Raw genomic sequence first — 19,600 nt, forward strand, 5'->3', positions numbered from 1 at the left:
CACACACACACACACACACACACAGAGGAGGCAGTGTGTTCAGAGCAGCGGAGACTCCCAGGTGCCAAACACACAGTGACGCACACCAACACAGAGACACACTTTCCTCCGCTCAGCCTGAAGGACGAACTGAGCGAACAGGAGCCGAAAACCGCTGGAGGATTTGGAAATATCGAAACAGGGAAGTTGGATCTGAGCGCGTCGCTGTCAGCGGAGGAACAGTCCGGTCATCAGCATGTTCAGCTGGGTGAAACAGGAGCAAGGTGGACGCAACAAGGAAGGAGAGATGTACCAGACGGTGACGGAGGGGCTGCAGACCCTTTACACCAAGAAGCTGCTGCCGCTGGAGGAGACCTACCTCTTCCATGACTTCCACTCTCCGGCCCTGGAGGCCGCCGACTTCCAGAGCAAGCCCATGGTGCTGCTGGTCGGCCAGTACTCCACCGGGAAAACCACCTTCATCAGGTACTAACCACCGCCGGGGTCCCGGGGCCGCGGAGGCCCGCAGTGCGTGCGCGTAGAAACACCAATATTAGCTGTAAAATGAGCAGCAGAAGAAGAAGAGCACCTTTACCAGGTGTTAAAACAGTTTACACCTCCTACAAGCTCTGTGGAGGAACCTCATGCCAGACTTCATATGAAAATCCGACTATTTAAAACTTTCTTGCTTAGCGTTAAAGATACTCAAGCATAAAGCATAATTTAAGATGTCAATCAAATTATTTGATTCTTATGTTGAGTTCGGCTTATATAACATCCACCAACGCAATCTGTATTTTAAGGAATTTACACGTTTTAGATGCGGTTCCTCGGTTGTCGCTACGCCCCTCAGTGCAGTCTGGTAGGAAGCGGCGGTGGAAGCCAGCAAGCCTCTTACAAAATAACTAACGAGATGTCATGAAAAAACCTTCTGCTTGATGGATCAGATGCATCCCGAACTCAAACCTGGGAGTTTTCTAACAGAGAAACGTCTCCAGTCTTTCTCTACAATGTGTGATTAGTTAGCAAATAGCAAGAAAATCTTAAATAGGACGATTTTTCAATGGAGTTTGGTATATTTTTCTCTGCATAGTTTTGCCATTATTTAACTTTAGTGAACTGATGTTTGAGTTGAAATTAAAAGCCTGTGATGCATCCTGTGGGTGTTAGTTTCCACCTGCATTCAGACAAAACTTGAATCTTAGTCTATTGTGGAAGTTTCAGATCAGCCTGTAGGACAACAGACAGTTTCAGATCATAGTGGCCGTTGTTGAATTTACTTATGATGCTTGTGTGCTTTTTACAAACACGCTCAAACAGTCTGTGAGTCCTGAATCATTTCGATCCTCTGTAGGTTTTTAACCAGCAACCCTGCGGTCCCGGTCCTGCAGCTGGGACCTCTGGGCTGCATCGTGTTTGACCCTTGATGTTGGTACTGAAATTTATCTGTTACTCAGTTTAATGAGTACAAGAGCTGATATCTCCAGTACTGGTCTCAGCAGCAGATACTGAGGCTCATGGGTAATGTAGTACTCATGAAAACATTTATAATTAGTCTGTTGACACAGTGGCCTGTACGGAGCTGTAAGGTGTGGATGTTTGTCTCTCTCTGGATCATCAGTCCTGTGTAACTGATCTTCCATTGTTCTGTGTATTTACGCGGTCTGAGCCTTTATTCTAAAGCTCCGGCACACAGTTGTGATATTTCCGGCGTTTTTGTTGTTGTTGAGTCAGATCTGAAGCAGAGAGGACGGACGCCGGGATGTCATTTATCTGCTGAATATTACAACAAGAACAGTGAAAGCTCTGAAACATGGTGGTCTGATCCTGATCCTGATCCTGATCCTGATCCTGATCCTGATCTGATCCTGATCCTGATCCTCTGTCCACATGATGTGTATATGTGGGAGAAATGTACGTCACTGTGGACAAAAACATGTAATTTAAGGCAAATAAACTCTATTAATATAACATGACACACACACACAGCAGGTCCAAAGTAAAAGTTATTAAAACCAAACTTATTATTATTGTTAGAATTAAAGAAAATGTGGACATGTATGCAGATCTAGACCTGAAAGTAAAGACATGACAACATAGAAGAGCAATAAACACGACGTCAGGAGGCAGCAGAGAAGAATAAAACTTTATTGATCCTGAAGGAGGAATTCATGTCCCAGCAGCACCGAGACACACTGAAATAAATAAACTATAAAGTCAGAAATCAAAGAAATTAGAGAGGTGACATTAAAACAAGCTAAATACAACATTCACACTGCAGCAGCTGTATTTACAGAAAACTTTTGGCAATTTTACTTAAAACATGATTTAAACAATTAATCGATTATCAAAATAGTTGCCGGTTAATTTTCTGGCAATCAATTAACTGACTAGTCGTTTCAGCTGCTGTTGTTCAGTTAAAAGTCCAGTTAAAGTTGAATTTTCTGGTCATTTCTTCTACAAATGTGTCGCTTTGTAATGAAATAAATCTTCATCTGTCTTTGTTTTCATTCTCGGAACAGAAACACGTTCTCTGTTCCTTTCTGGCTGTAAAAATATCAAACCACTTCCTACATTTTAATCTGACCTGCTACACACACACACACACACACACACACACACACACACACACACACACACACACACACACACACAGGGGTCTCCGCCTGCAGGCTGGCATGTGGTCACGAGTTAAAGAGCTGATCAACACGCTGCTGCTCCTCACTGTTAAAGCAGCTTACACACACACACACACACACACACACACACACACTATACATCTGTGCATCCAACCAAATCTTTGATGAAAAGGAAACGTGATTCATGAGATCATCTCCGTATTTCAAGCAGCAAAGAGAAACACGTGGTCGAGAATATTCTCAGTTATCAAACAAACGGATCCGTTATTAAGATCAATTCTGGCTTCATAAAATCCTCCGAGCAGGTTTCTGGTGTGTTTCTCAGAGCAGCGACTCTGAGCTGAACGTTAGTTTGAAGAGTTTAGTCTCACCTGGACGTCTGACGGCAGAGACGAGCTGCGACTTGCACAGACTCTCAGCTAGAACTAGATTACACAACATATGTGGTTACTCAAGTAGAACCAGATCATCTGTGCATCTGAGTATTGATTATTAAAGCTCTAGACTTGTTGAATATATGTGTGTCTGTACAGTCAAATGTTTGTTATAAGTTAATAATCTGATTCTTCCTGGTATTAATGTGTTTTATTAGTTCTTGTGGCTGTAGTGCTGCTTTGTTAAAGTAGATATGAATTGTTTGGTCTATAAAATGTCAGACAATAGTAAAAAAAAAATGTCCATCACAATTCTCAACAGTTCCAACACAAACATATTCATGTTTCTATCACATAAGACAAAGAAAAGCTGCAAATTCTTACAACTGAGCAGCTAAAATTACACAACGTTGCTTGAAAAATGACACAAACTTTAAATGTGAGCTGTCTGAGGACCGACGATGACGAGTAAACTGATCCTTTACTTGAAAATGGTTTAAAACAGGCTAATTTCCCTCCAGAGGCGTCGTTCTGGCAACAGTATCCAGACTTCATTATCAGCTGTGTACATGATGGACAATAATAACAAATATGATCAGTCTCCATTTCTGCTGAATATTTTCCAAATCATACCTTCCGCCTGTAGTTTGGCCTCGGTGGAAAGGATCATGTGACTTGATGATGTATTTATTTAATCTTTATTTATACAGCGCAGGTTGGCTGCTGACAGGAAAGTAACGAGGAAGAAGAAACACATTAATACATAGAAATGAGACCATTTACAATGTGCAGCCTGAATGAAAGCAGTAGAGATGCACCATATCGGATTTTTTGCCGATATCCGATATGCCGATATTTCCAACTCATTGTGGCCGATTGATGCTGATATACGCGCAGATTTTTTCCAGCTGGCTGAGGAGACTATTATACATGCAAGCATAGATTATACTAATGATCAAGAAAGACAATATATGAAGGAAGAACTGAGGAAGACTGGAGTTCAGGAGCTCAGCATTAAAACTTTCATGAACCTGCCAAGTGGGAGCAGCAGTAGAGTTTTCATTGAGTTTATTAGACAGACAGGATTAATGTGCAGGATTTAATCTCAGATGCAGATATTTCATTTTAGAGCTTATATCGGCCGATACCGATGACGTGCCGATAATATCGTGAATCCCTAGAAAGCAGCTTCTTGAAGTTACAGAGAGGTCAAAGTGTTTTAATTCTTATGAGACATTGCAGATTATTCTATGAGTTTACTGCTCCACCAACAAAGATCAGCTCTGCAGTGTGTTTAAATATGAAGCAGAGCAGCAGGGATGAGATATGAAGTGATAATTTCCCACTAATGGCTTTGCAGATTAATAAATACCAACAGTTATAAAGGTCAGTCAGCTGTATCAGAATGTGGTGGTGAGTGTTATAATGACCTGCAGTAATGAGGAACGCTGCTTCTTTCACTCTGTCAGCCTGCAGCTCAGAGGGAAGCTGAGATAGTTTCTGAGATATTTGAGTGTAAATTTCCCATCAAGACGTCTGAATATTAAAACCAGTCAGAGTGGAAATGTTTGACTGTGTTTTACTTGAAGCGAGATGATCGATGAGATGATGATGAGAGCTGATTTACGATGAACGAGTGCATTAAAACAGTTGCTGTTCAGTCTGAAGGTCTGAATGTCGGAGTGTCCTTGAACGCAGCGTTTTCAGTGTCGTCTCTGCCTCCAACCGTCGCACCACATGATGATAACGTAACTGACAAAAATATTAAAGAAGGCGACTAAATATTGACTGTGATGGATTATTGATCTGCAGCGAGTTTCAGGCGTCTGCAAGTTTATATTTTTAATAAACTGAAATGAAATCAGGACGTTAAAACTGCAACGATTAGTCGATTAATCAGTTTGTTTACAACTATTACATTAAATGCATATAATATAATCGATTTATTATTTTTAGTCATTTTTGAAGAAGTATGAAGACGTCGTCTTTGACCAAACAAGTAATCGATTAATTGAGAAAATAATCGATAATGAAAATAATCACTAGCTGCAGCCCTGAAGGACGTTAATGTAGAAGTTGGTGTGACTGAGAGCTGAGTGATGTCATCATGCTGCAGTTACAGTTAACTGAGCTTATCACACATCTGCAGGCAGAGAGAGAGAGAGAGAGTGTGTGTGTGTGTGTGTGTGTGTGTGTTTGTGTACATATCAGGCACATTTTGACATCAAACCAGACCTGCAGAACTGACCTGCAATCACTTTAAGTCTGTTTGTGTCCAACACAGTCTGCAGAGAGACTCTAGCTGCTGCTACAGTGTGTGTGTGTGTGTGTGTGTGTGTGTGTGTGTGTGTGTGTGTGTGTGTGTGTGTGTGTGTGTGTGTGTGTGTGTGTGTGTGTGTGTGTCCCACTACTGCGGCCCCACCCTGCCCTGAGGAATGCTATGAATCATGGGAACTGAAAAGAATGCAATGAATCATGGGAACATGTTGCCAGTAAATTGCAGAGTCAACATATTTTCTTCTTCTTCTTCTTCTTCTTCTTCTTCTTCTTCTCTGAACTGCTGGAATCAATGAGTGGTTCATGGACCATAAACAGGTCACATCGTGGCCTCTGATTGGGCCACACATGTTTCCCAGCAGGAACATGAAGCGTGAAGGAGAGTTTAGAGTCTGTTGTTGTCGGAGTTTTTCACGCTTTTGTTTTAGTTTATTTAAGTTTCTTCTTCATGGATTTTACTGTATACTCAGTAAAGTGTGTAGTTATTACTGAGCGGTAACACTGGCTGACTTTCTGTCGCTGGTGAATGAGAAATGTTCTCCCAGCACTCCCAGTTAATGGACCCGCCAGCTGCTGCAGTGAACACTTGTGGTTTTACTGGGAAGCTTTGACTTCATCTCCTCACGGAGGTGGAAAAACACCAACTGGTTGAGGGTTGAGGTTCCATTCTATTAAATCCTGAGCGAGTATCGAATCCACTCGGTCAAATCTGAATCACAGAAACTTGAATCACGTCTGCGTCAGTTTAGCTTTCAACCTTTGGAACATTAATCATCTGTAATCACGGTTCGATGTGTGAGAAGTCAGAAACAGTTTCAGTCTAATGAATGTTGAAAAGCTGCAGCTCCGACCTTGTTTTTGCATGAAACGTCTCAATGTTGGAAATGTAGTTTATTCATTTAAAGTATCCTAGATGTTAGCTGCTCCGTGAGTCCCGTAAACTGTGACAGAATTAGTTTCTGCTGCACTTTACAGGCCTGCAGTGACTCACTCAGTGATGATCTGCGGCTCAATTAAACGTGTGAAGCGTCATAAGGCTCTTCTCTGTGCTGGTTTTCTTCTTCTTTGATGTCGGTGTCGGTCAGAAAAGCAGCGACAACAGGAAGTGAGAGGACAGAGCCTCGCTGCAGCCATCTTACATCTCTTCCTTCCTTTCTCACTTTTCTTTTAACAAGGAAAACAGTGCGAGAGGTCGAGGAGGTCAATGATGAAAGAACCCGCCGCTTTTTTAAAGTCAGCTTTTCTCTGTTACTGAATTCACTGATACGTTCTGAGTCTGGATGAACTTAAACGTTAAACCGTTTTAAGGTTTCTTCAGATTTCAGTCAGACTTCATGCAGGACAAAGTCGTCCAAAAGGCTATTATTATTATTGTATTATTGTTTTAAGGATATATATGTTTTTTTGGGGTCATTTTTAATTTTGTATTCCTTTTATCAGACTGTGACAGTAGAGAGATGACAGGAACCCTGATTTTGCTCATTTTTAGACTCTAGTTCTTGTGCGGCTGCTTGCATTTGAGAAAGTTTGCATGATTTCTTCAACATTTCTGTAGAAAAACACGTTTATACTCCTCAGAGTGAGACACAGAAGAAAATATCATTTTGAATTATAAAGGAATGTTGTAGAAGACGTCTCACTGTTATTTACGCTCTTATACTCATTTTCTGGACATGTTTGGGATGAAATTTGTGTCATAATAATAATAATATTAGTTGTGAATTTTTCAGTTCTGACACACAGCGCTCATGTGGGTGGGTGTTACAACGCTGCGTCCCCATTGGTCAGTTACTTTTGTGGGGACAGGAAGTGCAACAAGTGGTACAATTTCAATGATCCCCCCCCCCAACAACTTTGTTCCTCGCAACTGCCAATCTTAATAAAAAGTACATTTTTCTGAGGTTATTATCAGTAATTATAAATAACCATACAGATATGTTTGCTGCTGAATATATATGAATATAAAGAATGTGAAGCGTTATGTTAGTTGTTTGTTTTGGCTTTAATCATCAACAGTAAGCTAGCTAAAGTTAGCTTTAGCTTGCAGCTGATTAAGGCCAAAACAAAGAACAAAGGAAGATTATCACTTCACACTCGTTAAATTCATATCCTGTATATTCAGCGGCTGACGTCTCTATGTTGTTATTTAAAATTACTAATAAGAACAATTATGAAAACTCTGACTTTCTGTCAGGATCACCAGTTATGAGAAACAGAACAAGTCGGTGGGGGGAAATAATTAAAGTCGCACCACTTGTTGCTCTACAGACCATTAATGTCCCTCTCAAAGTAACTGACCAATGGGGACGCAGCGCTGTAACACCCGCCCACATGAGCGCTGTGTGTCAGAACTGAAAAACACAGAAGAAAAATCCTGATCAATGAAAGAAAAGTCAGAATATTTTCATCAAATGTTTCACATCTTATAGTTTTGTTGTTAGTTTTGCTTTTTGAGATCTTTTTTTTTTTTGGTTTCAATTCATTTTTATTCACTTTTTGTTTGTTTGTTTGTTTGTTTGATTCTTGGGAGGTTTTGTTCAATTATTATGACACAAATTTAATCACATACACATGAAATATGCAAAAATCTGTTTGAAGCTTCACATGTGTATTTCTCTTGGTTAAATGAACCATCAGTAAGATAAAGAACTAATGTATGTAATGAATGAATAAACAATAAAGTGTTTAGAGGCAGTTTGGTGACGTCCAACCATCTTCTTTACAGCAACTTACAAACAAACACAGACATCAGATTCTCACATTCGGGAAACTTTTACACTTTTCCTTCAGAAAAGACTGAAATGATGAACTGATCTATTAAAATGTTCCAGGTATCTGTTGGAGCATGATTTTCCGGGGATGCGGATCGGTCCGGAGCCGACCACAGACGGCTTCATCGCGGTGATGTACGGCGAGAACGAGGGCGTCGTCCCTGGCAACGCCCTGGTGGTCGACCCCAAGAAGCCCTTCAGGAAGCTGAATGCGTTCGGAAACTCCTTCCTCAACAGGTAAACACACACACACACGTTATAATATAGTCAACAAAATGCTGTTGGAACTATGGTTATATGTCCTCTACCTGTTTCTTCACACCAAATCACCAAACCAAGTGATCTGTTATCAGCTGCTTCATCAATAAACGTCTGTGTGGAAGTTCTTCTTCTCTCTCAGCTCCCTCCATCCAGTGAAAGCAGCGCCGACATGAATCCTTCAGGTTTATTTGCGCTTTTCTTCGTCTTTCTTTCCCTTCTTTGTGATTATACCGTCTCAGCTAATGCAGGAACTGAGACGTGTGACGTCTGACGCTCGCTTCATGCCGGTAGGAGTCGACCAGAAGCACCTTCACGAAGCCCTTGACAACATCTCTAAACATTAAGATATGAAAAAAGTATCATAATGTAGCTTTAATGATGATGTTTGCAGGTCAGTTTCACCCAGAGACTCACGTTACCTCCAGCATCCTCACAAGAAACACGACAGTATCGATCTAAAATTCAGACCGACAATAACGACTTATAGTTACGTTTACGCCATCTAGCTGCCGTTATAATTATGACCCGTTCAGATGATGTCAATATGATGTCAGAGGCTGCAGGAGACCACTGTTTACCACCTGCTTCCAAATGTGAGCTGCAGTGTATCTGACTGGAGCACGAGTGTCCAAACCATGATTGATCTTTCCCCTAAACCTGACCAGACCTTATCCACATAAACATAAAACATCATTATGTTATAAAACAGTCCTGTGGATCGTTCTTCTGGTCCTCGTCCGTCCTCTAGAAGGCTGTAAACACTCATATATGTTGTTTTGTGTGAGGACTCTCTGCAGAACTTTACTGAACTTCAGCCTGTGAAGAGAAGCAGCGTGATGTCCTGATGTCCTGCAGCCGAAGGCGTCTCAGTCTGAATCAAATTATGAGATTCTCACCGTGACAAAATCCACAAACATCTTCTCATTTACATTTAAAAAAAAAAAAAAAAAAAAAGATTTTGGAAGAGTGGGAACTAGTGAATGATTCTCAAAAAAGTTGCAGATTAATTTTCAGTCTTGACTAATTGATTCAGCTGTAAAGTGAATGAAAACAGCTTCTAGAAGACAAAACAATTGAAATTTCATTGACAAAAACTAACAACCATAAATCGTTGGCAGCCAACAGATTAAACAGTAAAACTAAATCCTGGACTGTGCTGCGGCAGTAACGGAGACGTTTCTAGAGACGGAGAGAGATCTCCAGGATTGTTAATCAACTCGGTCTCTTATCATTAAGTTTCATCTTATCTTTCATCGCGCTGAATTAAAACCGTATCATGTAACAAATCCTTAAATCTAGCTCTGACGTCTGAATGATCCTCGACTCCCCGAGCAGCAGAGTGAGATAGAAGCTGTTTTTTAAAAGCTGGATAAATAAGAGCAGACAGATGTGACACAACGACCTCACAGCTCCACCCGACTCTTTACACTCAATCCTTTAAAGAATAATTAATATTTTCCACCTCGCTCTTGTTTTCTTAGTATTTCTGCCGTTATGATGATTGATTTGCGGTCAGAACCTCGTCGCTTTCTCCACCACAGAGCTTCACATGTCTCTGCTATCACACAACAGTCAAAACAAGGATTTACACTTTATTTTCTGAAAGCTGCACCAGTTTTCTCTGAAGCTGTTTTTATCTCGTGCATGTAGACGCTGATGTTGCATTCATGTTTACTCTGTAGATATGAGCCGCTGACCAGGAAAATATTAATGCACACAAATAGAATAAGGGAGGATTGTTATAGGCTGTAATTGTGGATGTATTTTATACCCAGGAGAAAAAACACAATGAAGATTAATGAGAGAAGAAAGAACAAGAAGAGATAAGAGGAAGAATAGAGAGAGGAAAAAATATTAATAATGATAATGGTCATAAAACAGTAAATATAATAATGATAATAGAAGCATAAAGGAAGTTTTACAAGTAGATTGTTCACTTACAGAGGATGTGTTGCTCATTATTGAACAACAGAAAAAAAGAAAAGTTTTAAGACAGTTTTTAAAAGATATGAGAGACTGAGCGCATCTCAGCATGTAGGAGCATAAAACTAAAGGCAGTAACAGTAAAAAACACTCACACATCATACACACTTTGCTACAACGTGACAAAGTGGGTGAGAATACACCATTCGTCACTATTTTCACCATCAATGCCACATAGCTTTGTTGTTTAGCCATAGGTCCAGCATTAATCTGTAACTTGCAGACATACTATCCCGGGTTTGTTTGTGGTTTGCATTATGTTTGGTTACGGTTCACATACCAGCAACATTTCTGGTTAAAGTAAAACACAGATAAGTATTGTTAAGTTTAGTGATTGTTTATTGGTTAAGTTCTGCATTTCATAAGTTAATCATTTACTTTGTTACTTACCGTACCCACCATGTGCTCCACAAACAAAAGGCACCCAACTACTTCCTCTATTTATACACTGGGTTATGTCATCAGTGATGTCACTGGGTTAGACCAAGTATTTGGGGGGATTTATGTTCCAAACATTAAATGTTTGGTTTAGTATCGATATGATTTGTACTTGTTTTGGCTCAGGTTGAGGTTTGATGTCGTGGATGTCTTTTGTATAAACAATGTTGACTGATACAAGTAGCTTTGTTATATACCAGGTGGCATAAGGGAAAGGACACCCCTGCAATAAATATGGTTCTGCCTGATAGATTGGAGGGTCTATTTAAGATGGTAGGTTTAAGGGAAGCAGAAATTAGAGGATGACAGTGTAGCTGTGTGCACGTGATCATGCCTTAGTTTGCTTTATCCTGAGTTAAGTTAGTTAACTTTGATTTTGCTTGTGTGAATTTCATTTTTTGAGACACATTTTTGGTTTGTTTTTTTTGGTACACTGGACCGAATGAATCAGTTTTTACTCCTTCAACAAGAGTCTGCCTCCTACCACCTTCCTAGCCTCTATGGTCAGGTTTCTTCACATACAATCACATGAATTCACTCTTTCCACTAGTGTCAGGATCTCCGATGTACAACAAGGCTAAACGTCCATAGATCAGTTTTAAAAATCATATGAAAAGGCTCCGTCTAACTTCAGATCTTGTCTCATAAACTGAAAATCAGACTTTTCTAAAATAATCTGTGTGACTGTTGTCTGTACAGTCAGAACAAGAACTTCTAGCAGCCAAAGCAGCAGGACTTTTTTATGATGCAGATGTGCCAGAATGTAAACAAACAGGCTAAAAACATGTCGGTTTACGCTCATTCTCAGTCACTTTTCATCAGTTTTCACCAGATTATCGCTCCTGAAGACAGCGGTTACTGTAGCTTGTTTAGAAACAGCTTCAAAGAGAAAAATAGCGATAAGCTAGTAACACGCCGTTTCTTTACAGAGCTTTGCTAGCTTGTTGTGCTACATATCAAAACCTCTTGACTTTGTACATTATAAATTTCTTCAGAACTTCAGAACTAAGTTAAGAGGTTGTGATATTTAGCACAACAAGCTAGCAAAGCTCTGCAAAGACACTTTGCGTTATTAGTCTTTGGAGCCGTTTCTAAACAAGCTAACGTGACCAAACTCTTCATGATTTAGCTTCAAGCTAACTCCGGTGCAGTGCATCATTTATGCTTAATACTGCACACTGTCCTGTTCAATAAATCAAATCAAATCAAATGACGAAGGAACATGTCACCCAGTGCAGTGGTGTGACTCACTGACGTGTTTTTAATAGTTTCTGGAACAACAGCGGAGGAATAAGATATATCAGGCTTTGATACACACACACAATACTTGTTAGTAGATCAGTTCATTGTTGGTTTGGATCCAAACATGAGACAAGGAGAAAAATGTAGAAGATCTCCAGAATTAATTCAATAATCGTTTAATTCAGGTACGTTTAGAGCATCTTGTTATTTTGTTGGTGGCTAAACTAACAGATATTTATAAGTATAAATGGCTTCTCTACACATTCCTGTCACCACTCTCTTCAAAACACTCTTGACCTCGGAAGTGACCTCTTCACCCTGACACACACACACACTGCTGCCTGTCAGACTCCACAAACCTGACAGTTTGTAGCGGAGTTTAATTTTAGCTGAAAACACTCCAGTCCGAACGTATTTCCTCTGTCCAGAAATATTTCTAAGAGCGGCGTTGAGGAAGTGGGAGGACGGTCGACCCTCGAGCTGTGTGTGAGTGTTGACGTCTCCCCGCAGAATTCCTTTAACCAGGAATCTCCTCTTGCCCCGGTGCGACGGAGGAACCTTCCACAATAACTTATTGTTTCCAGGGGGGAAGTGTGTTTGCGTCACCACGTGTCAGCGCAGCGGTTTTGTTTTTTCCCGCTGCCAGCTCGACGCTCGGACGCACCGAGACGATTTATAGCTGCTGAAGTCTGTCGGCTAAATTTAACTAAAGATACTATCATCAATGTGAACCAAGAGTCAACACACCTTGTCAGATAGACATGAATCAAGGGAAGTTGGTAAGAAACAAAAGAGAATTAAAAACCCATAAATGATAAACGAGAGCACTTTCTGATTGAGTTGATAGGAAGTAGCTTTGGTCGCAGGACATCACATGACCACACTGACAACAAAACATCACATTACCACGGTCACACAATAAAACCATGAAAAAGAATGAAATAAATAAATAAAACAAGTATGTACTGTTGTGTACAGTATCATCATCTTAACACCTTTGCTGTTTATGAGTGAAGAAGGTGAACAGCCTGTTGGATAAATGCTGTTCTGCTTCTGAAACTCCTCAGTCTTCTTAAAGGAAGGAAATTAAAAAGATGACTCACTGGGTGAGAAGAGGCTCCTTTCCTGTAGCCTGATGGTGTAAATGTCAGTAATGGATGGAAGCTCCTGGCTGAGGATTTTTAATGCACCACTTTGTCCAGATATTAACTGTCTTGACTTGAAGTGCTGCCACAACACACAGTTAATGTAAAGGTTGAGGAATCAATACCAGCACAATGAAGTGATTTCAATCAGGAGAGACAAGTGATTGAAGCAAAGATAAGTGTTTATTATACAGATATTGATGATTGAGTCTGTGGAGATTTTGTAATCGAGGGACATCAGGGGCCGGTTTCACAAAGGTATTTCAGACTGGTCTGTAGTGTTAGGCCAGTCTTAATTTTGCTCATAGATTAGTAATAAAGACTGACTAATTTTAAGCCAAAAAAATTAGACACCTTACCTCCAGGCTAACTCAGGCTAAGCAGCAACCTCCGGGGCTGTAAAATGAAGCCAATGTGGAAGTGCCAAAAACTGCAGTTCCTTGAACGTCCACTTGAGGCTCCAAAAGCGAGTCAATCCCCATAGACCCCCATGTTAACATGTCCAACTTTACAGCAGAAATAAACATGTTTACTGGTACAAAAAATGGTTTTGGCTTCTAAAGCTAATTTCCTCTTTCATGACAACTGTACGGGGGGGGGGGATTTTTTTATAACTCAACCGTTTAAATTTTATTAAACCGTAAAGTTATGCATAATGAAGGACATGGCTGCTTTGAGTGACAGGTCCGCCAGCCAGTAGGTGGCTTGTTTCAGCCATTCGGCCCCGCCTCTTTGCCCATTTTTGATTGGCTGGGAGTTACAACGCTTCAAAACCGCTCTTCAGAAACCAACGGGTGACGTCACGGTAACTACGTCCATATTTTTATACAGTCTATGACTCAGGCTTAAGACCCATGTTACCATGGTAACAATCAGTGACACCAACTGACCAGTAGCACCCAACAAAAAAAAGAGGAAAACATTTCTTTCTTTGCAACTTGTGCCATGTTTTTATATCTTTTTTGAACATCTTTGACGCTCCTCTCAACTATAGGATTAACATCGTATCAGATTTTTAAATTTTTTTATTGTTACTGTCCTGTTAAATTCCTCCAAAAGACACATACTTTCTGTTGGGGTAAACGGAGCTGAGTGGTTGGATGCGGTCGCTCGGTCGGCCATTCTTTTTGTTTTGAAAAAGGTCTTAATTTACCCAGAATTCATTGTACTGTAGTCCTACTTAAGATGGTCAAGAACTAAACTGCTTTGTGCAACGGATGTTTTTAGATGTCTATCTGAAGTCTGACTATCTGTTATATCTAAGCCATAGTCAAAGTCTATCTTTGTGAAACCGACCCCAGTCCTGAGCAGCAGGAGCAGCAGCAGCAGCAACATGAATCCCCTCGTGGAGTCCAGATACTGGTGGCTGATGACCTCTGCTGAGGCTGATGAGGCTGATGAACCTGTGAAGACTGGTGGTGGAGGGACGTGCATAATGCAGCATGAAAACATATTTAAAAAGACAGTCGCAGGATGATTGGCCAACAAGAAGATGTGTCACCTTGTTATTGGATAGAAGTGACCAGCTGACGTCTCGGTTGACGCCCGGCGATCACAGCAAGGAAATGATGAATGAGCCTACATTGTCTTCCTGACTGAACTTTCACTAAAGCTCCATATTAAACCTTCCTGTGATGTGAAAAACTCTTTCAGCCATCTTAAAAAATAGTTTTTTTCTGAGCCTTCATCAGTACTATTATAGCAACTGTTGGCCTCACACATTTAAGAACAGGAGACTGTTTCACCCGGGAGTTTGTGTTTCTACATCTGTTGAATTTATTGGTCACTTCTGGCCAGACGCAGACGTCCACCACTACTTCCTTTATTTTGGAAGCATGTTAACTTCAGTCCACCAGGGATGAAACTATTACAGTACTAGAAATCAAGCCAACTAATGTGTATCATCAGCAAACTGACACACTAGAATAAAATAGAAACTGACTGAAGTATTTATGTACTAAAACAAAACTAGGACAAGAGTTTCTCAGTCAGCGGGGAGTTTTGAGTTCTGGCTGCATCGAGGAAACAGATCGAGCTTTATTGGCCTTATTTTCATTAACAATTCCATTTCATTTAATTTCCATTAATTGTCAAAAAATGGTAAAAAATGTCAAATACAATTTCCTAAAACCCAAGAAAACGTCGTCAGATGTTTTGTTTTGTTCAACCAACAGTTCAAAACGTAAAGAGACTCAGTTTAAAACTCACAGTTAGAATCTGGATTCAGGGAACGTTTGTTATTTTTACTTGAAAAAAGTAGTTTTTGAACTTTTAGGATGAACTGTCTTTAACCCATTTTTATATGTGTGATAATATTTTTATGCTGCCTCCAACAGCTTGAAATGTGCCATACAAATAGAAATTATTATTATTATTATTAAATTTTGGGGATCCTCAAAATGTCCATTTTTCTAACAGTCAAATAAAGAGTTTTCACACTTATTGACTCTCTGATCAAACCCAGTTGGTTATGAACCACGTCAGCGTGTCAGCGTGTCCGTCCTCTAAATGCTTCCTGACTGAAACAATAGTGTTTGCAGACCTGGATATTAAATCACTGCAGCTCTTGTGATCTGTGCAGGAACTGTCACAACACACTGGACCATGATGTAATAACTGCTGTTCAGAGTGCAGGATGATGATGATGATGATGATGATGATGATGATGATGATGATGATGATGATGATGATTAGTTGTAACATTTTAAATTTGTGGATAAACTTCTTGAGATGCAGCATCTCATCATTGAGGACATTAATACACAATATAAATAAATTGATGAATAAAAATGATAAACAATCAATATAAAATAACATCAAACACAAAGAAGCTATTTATTCTTTATTTTAAACTAACTCAGATCTCTTTTACTGCACTTATGTTAATTTATGCACCTTTGTTTCTTTGTTTTTGCATCTTACACACTCAAACTCACTGAGTCCCAGTTTGGGTCCATAAAGCACCAACAAAACATCTGATTAACAGCAGTCATCTGTTATTCTGAACCAGTGTTACACACAACAAGCTGCAACTAAAAACTGTCACAATGTTTGGTTTCTTGTACAAAACGATGAACAGATGACATTTAAAAGATACACAAGTTATTAATAATCAATAACAAACTGTGACATGTCGGTTTAAACAGAGCAGATTGTAACAAGCTTTAGTTTGAGTAAATAACCCAACAGTAAAATAACAAATAACACTAAAACTGGCTTTAGTGGTTTTCTGAGTTACATTAAACAGTATTGTGTTGGTGCTTTATTGACCTAAACTGAGTCATATTTGAACCCAGTGAGTTTCAGAGTGTATGTTTTTAATTTTTTTGTAATTACCTGGTCATGTGAGGAGCAACATCTCATTCTGCTGACTGTGTATTTTTATGTGGATATTCTTATTTGGTTTTAATGATAATTAAATAAACTTGAACTTGAACAGCCATGCCAAATAAAAATATATCAGCACTGAAAAATGAAATGTAAAGACTACAAATGTGAGAAAAAATACTAATTAGAATAAAATGTGTGTGTGTGTGTGTGTGTGTGTGTGTGTGTGTGTGTGTGTGTGTGTGTGTGTGTGTTCAGGTTTATCTGCTCTCAGATGCCCAATCAGGTTCTTCAGAGCATCAGCATCATCGACACTCCCGGCATCCTCTCCGGAGAGAAACAACGAATCAGCAGAGGTATGAGCTCTGTGTGTATGTGCATGTTTTTGTTACCTTGTGGGGACCATTTCTGGTATGAACGCTGACCTTAGTGGGACCAGTACTCCTCATGGGGACCTGTGTGTGTGTGTGTGTGTGTGTGTGTGTGTGTGTGTGTGTCTGTTAGCTGACTAAGCTATCAGTAACGCCCTGCTGTTGGTGTTTTGTGTTGTTGCATAATGATCCTTCAGATTCTTTCACTTCCTCATATTGTATGAAGTCACAGCAGTCGACCTGCTGGGATGCAGAAACCTCATTCAGTCATCACTCAGTGTTTCTGACTCAAACACACTTTGTTCCTTATTAATCCTTTCCGTTGTGTTAACTCACACTGCAGGTTTTAGGCCTTATTCAGACCAAATCAGGTGGTGCAGAGAAAACTCCAGTCCTCCCATTCATTTGAATGGGGGTAGTGCGTTTTGTCTGCAGGCATTTTGGCCGCTGTGGCACCGGACTGCGGCTGGAAAGTTTAGCCACAGTCGACGTTACTGTGGCTGAAGGCTGCGGTGACCAATCACAGCTGGAGATCAGACTGATCAGAGCTGTAAACTCTGCCATGAAGGAGCACAAAGACGTTACAAGGAGGAGGGGAGGACATTTCTCCTTGTTTGACAGCATTAAAAGTAAAGTAGACTTTGCTGTCGGCTTCCCGACTCATTATAAAAAAGACGAGAGAGAGAGAGAGCAGCTGTGGTCGAGCGAGCTGGAGAATGAATGAAGAGAGGGTGCTCTGGTCGTGAGAAAGCCGATGAATCAAATCAATAAAACTTTATTTTCTGATTGTTTCACAGCATTTAAGTTGTAGAGCACAAATAAACACACCCACACCTCCTCTCAACGCTGCGGCAGTGGGTCGCACCGCCTGATCTGGTCTGAATACGACCTTAATCTTCCTTTCTGCAGAAACAGAACCTGTGACTTTCATGCTCACACTGTTCAAATCAACAAACAATTAATTCAAACAAGTTGTTTCTCGTCCTCGACAGTATTGACATAAAGAGAGAAAGACAGCGTTATTGTGCAATAATACTATGAACAGAGAGTTCATGATACATTGTCATGGGAGGTGTATGTGCTCACTAAGTTATTGTGTAACGTCTGACAGCAGCTGCTGTAGTGGAGCCGAACGCTCTGACAATATGTAAAGTAAACTCCAGGAACTCGCTTCATGTTTTCACAAAGACCTATGAAAGAAACGCAGAATGAAAACGTTCATACGGGCACCTGAAGAACTGTGAACCCGTCCTTTAAGGTTATTTCTGTTTTATTGAACTGAATCACAATCATGGAACATATAACACATGGATTGATGAGTTAAGAGGACATCTCAACATTTCTCAGCTGATTTTCATTAAATCTGCTGTTTATATTCTTGCTAACTTTTCCTTCAGCACCACAGTCCAGACAAAGTTCCTACATGTTCCCAAGAAATGTTTGGATCTGATTCCTGCTCCTTAGAGGATGAACTGTTTAGTTTTTAATGACACTCAGGTCAAACATTTCATTTTAATCTGTGTTACTTATAAGACTAAGAGCAGATTAATCATCAGGATGTTGTTTGTTGTGTCCAACTCCTCTATTGTGTAATGAACTACGGGACACTACTCTCGTTAATTAACATTTTTAGTTGATTGTTTGTATTAACGGTTGTCCAGATGTATCAGAGGGGGTTTCACACGTTTCTTAGGAACAGCAAAACTCGATCCCTCTTTTCTGTCTCACTTCCTGTTTTATCTCACAGTCTGTTTCCTGTGATGAATCACAGCACTTTCATCCGCTGCTGCTGCTGCTGATCTAAAACCACAGAGTCTATAAAAGCAGATCTGAAACCAGAGAAACTGATTGACTAATTGATCAACGGTTACAGATCTCTAGCCACTGTGGAAGTTGTGAGTTCTGTTTCCTCTCTGTCATTTTAACGCCAACATCCTTTTTGTTAATTTGGTATGAATAAGACAGGAGGTGATTAAAGGTTTAGGGTATTTGTGGGAAATGTTTTAAAGAGTTTGGATGGTTTAGTGTCTGAAGCTTTGCTCCAAAGAGTTTATCCATATTAAAAACAGAACTTTCTCAGTTATTTTCAGTTTTATTTTTCAGGAAAACATCTGAGTGACAGCTGCTGAAACTGCAGATTTTCTATTGTTTTTATATGGAAAAGCAACACAAGTATAAATAGGATACAACAAAAACAGATTTTTCCTGTTTACATTTTTTTTTTACCCATTTAGAGCCATAGATGTGTACACATAGATACCACATCTGTGTCTTCTGGCTGCTCTACAGTAGAAAATATCAGATGTTTGTGCTTCTAAAGAAATAAGGAATAATTATAATTTCATGGACGAGTAGTTATTACACAACATTCTACTGTCAGTAATATGTTGAATTTAACGTTATCACTGTAAACAACGTTAAGCGGCTGCAGTCGGACTCTTTAATGTGAGTCCAAGCACCGTCCTGAAATCTCCCTCAAAGAATAAATAAACGCTTCCTTCACGCTGACTTAACTGATATAGATCACGTCTCTCAGACACGAACATGCAGCACACTAACTCATTTTCATTTTCCTGCTTTTAGTTTTGTTTCTACTAAACAGCTGATCGTGCAGAACATGTCACTGTTACCCTGGAACTGATGATATAACTGACTTTCTGCATCGTTAATGTAAATAGAGTGAAAATATATATAACATTAAAACAGAATTATGAAGCATGTTGCAAATGTATTCAGTCTCTATTCTCTAGTTTTAAAAGCATCTATGATTTAGATCCAAGACAAAGAAAAAAC

General features: G+C 39.8%; 1 protein-coding gene and 1 long non-coding RNA gene across 2 annotated transcripts in view; one reads left to right on the top strand and one right to left on the bottom strand.

Moving 5' to 3' along the window:
- ehd4 (EH-domain containing 4) overlaps positions 1–19,600 on the top strand; it is a 42,211-nt gene continuing 22,611 nt past the window's right edge. The window contains exons 1-3 of the mRNA XM_042388442.1: positions 1–465; positions 8,101–8,277; positions 16,695–16,792. Coding sequence (XP_042244376.1) covers positions 236–465; positions 8,101–8,277; positions 16,695–16,792 — 505 coding nt within the window. The 5' untranslated portion in view covers positions 1–235. The remainder of the gene's footprint in view (positions 466–8,100; positions 8,278–16,694; positions 16,793–19,600) is intronic.
- Positions 8,179–10,708, bottom strand: LOC121880864. Its single transcript, XR_006091651.1, has 3 exons — positions 10,675–10,708; positions 8,349–8,634; positions 8,179–8,269 (listed from the first exon to the last, which is right to left on the bottom strand). It is a non-coding gene; the product is annotated as an uncharacterized LOC121880864 (long non-coding RNA).

The sequence above is a fragment of the Thunnus maccoyii genome, chromosome 16 (assembly GCF_910596095.1).
Source record: "Thunnus maccoyii chromosome 16, fThuMac1.1, whole genome shotgun sequence".
Lineage (NCBI taxonomy): Eukaryota > Metazoa > Chordata > Actinopteri > Scombriformes > Scombridae > Thunnus > Thunnus maccoyii.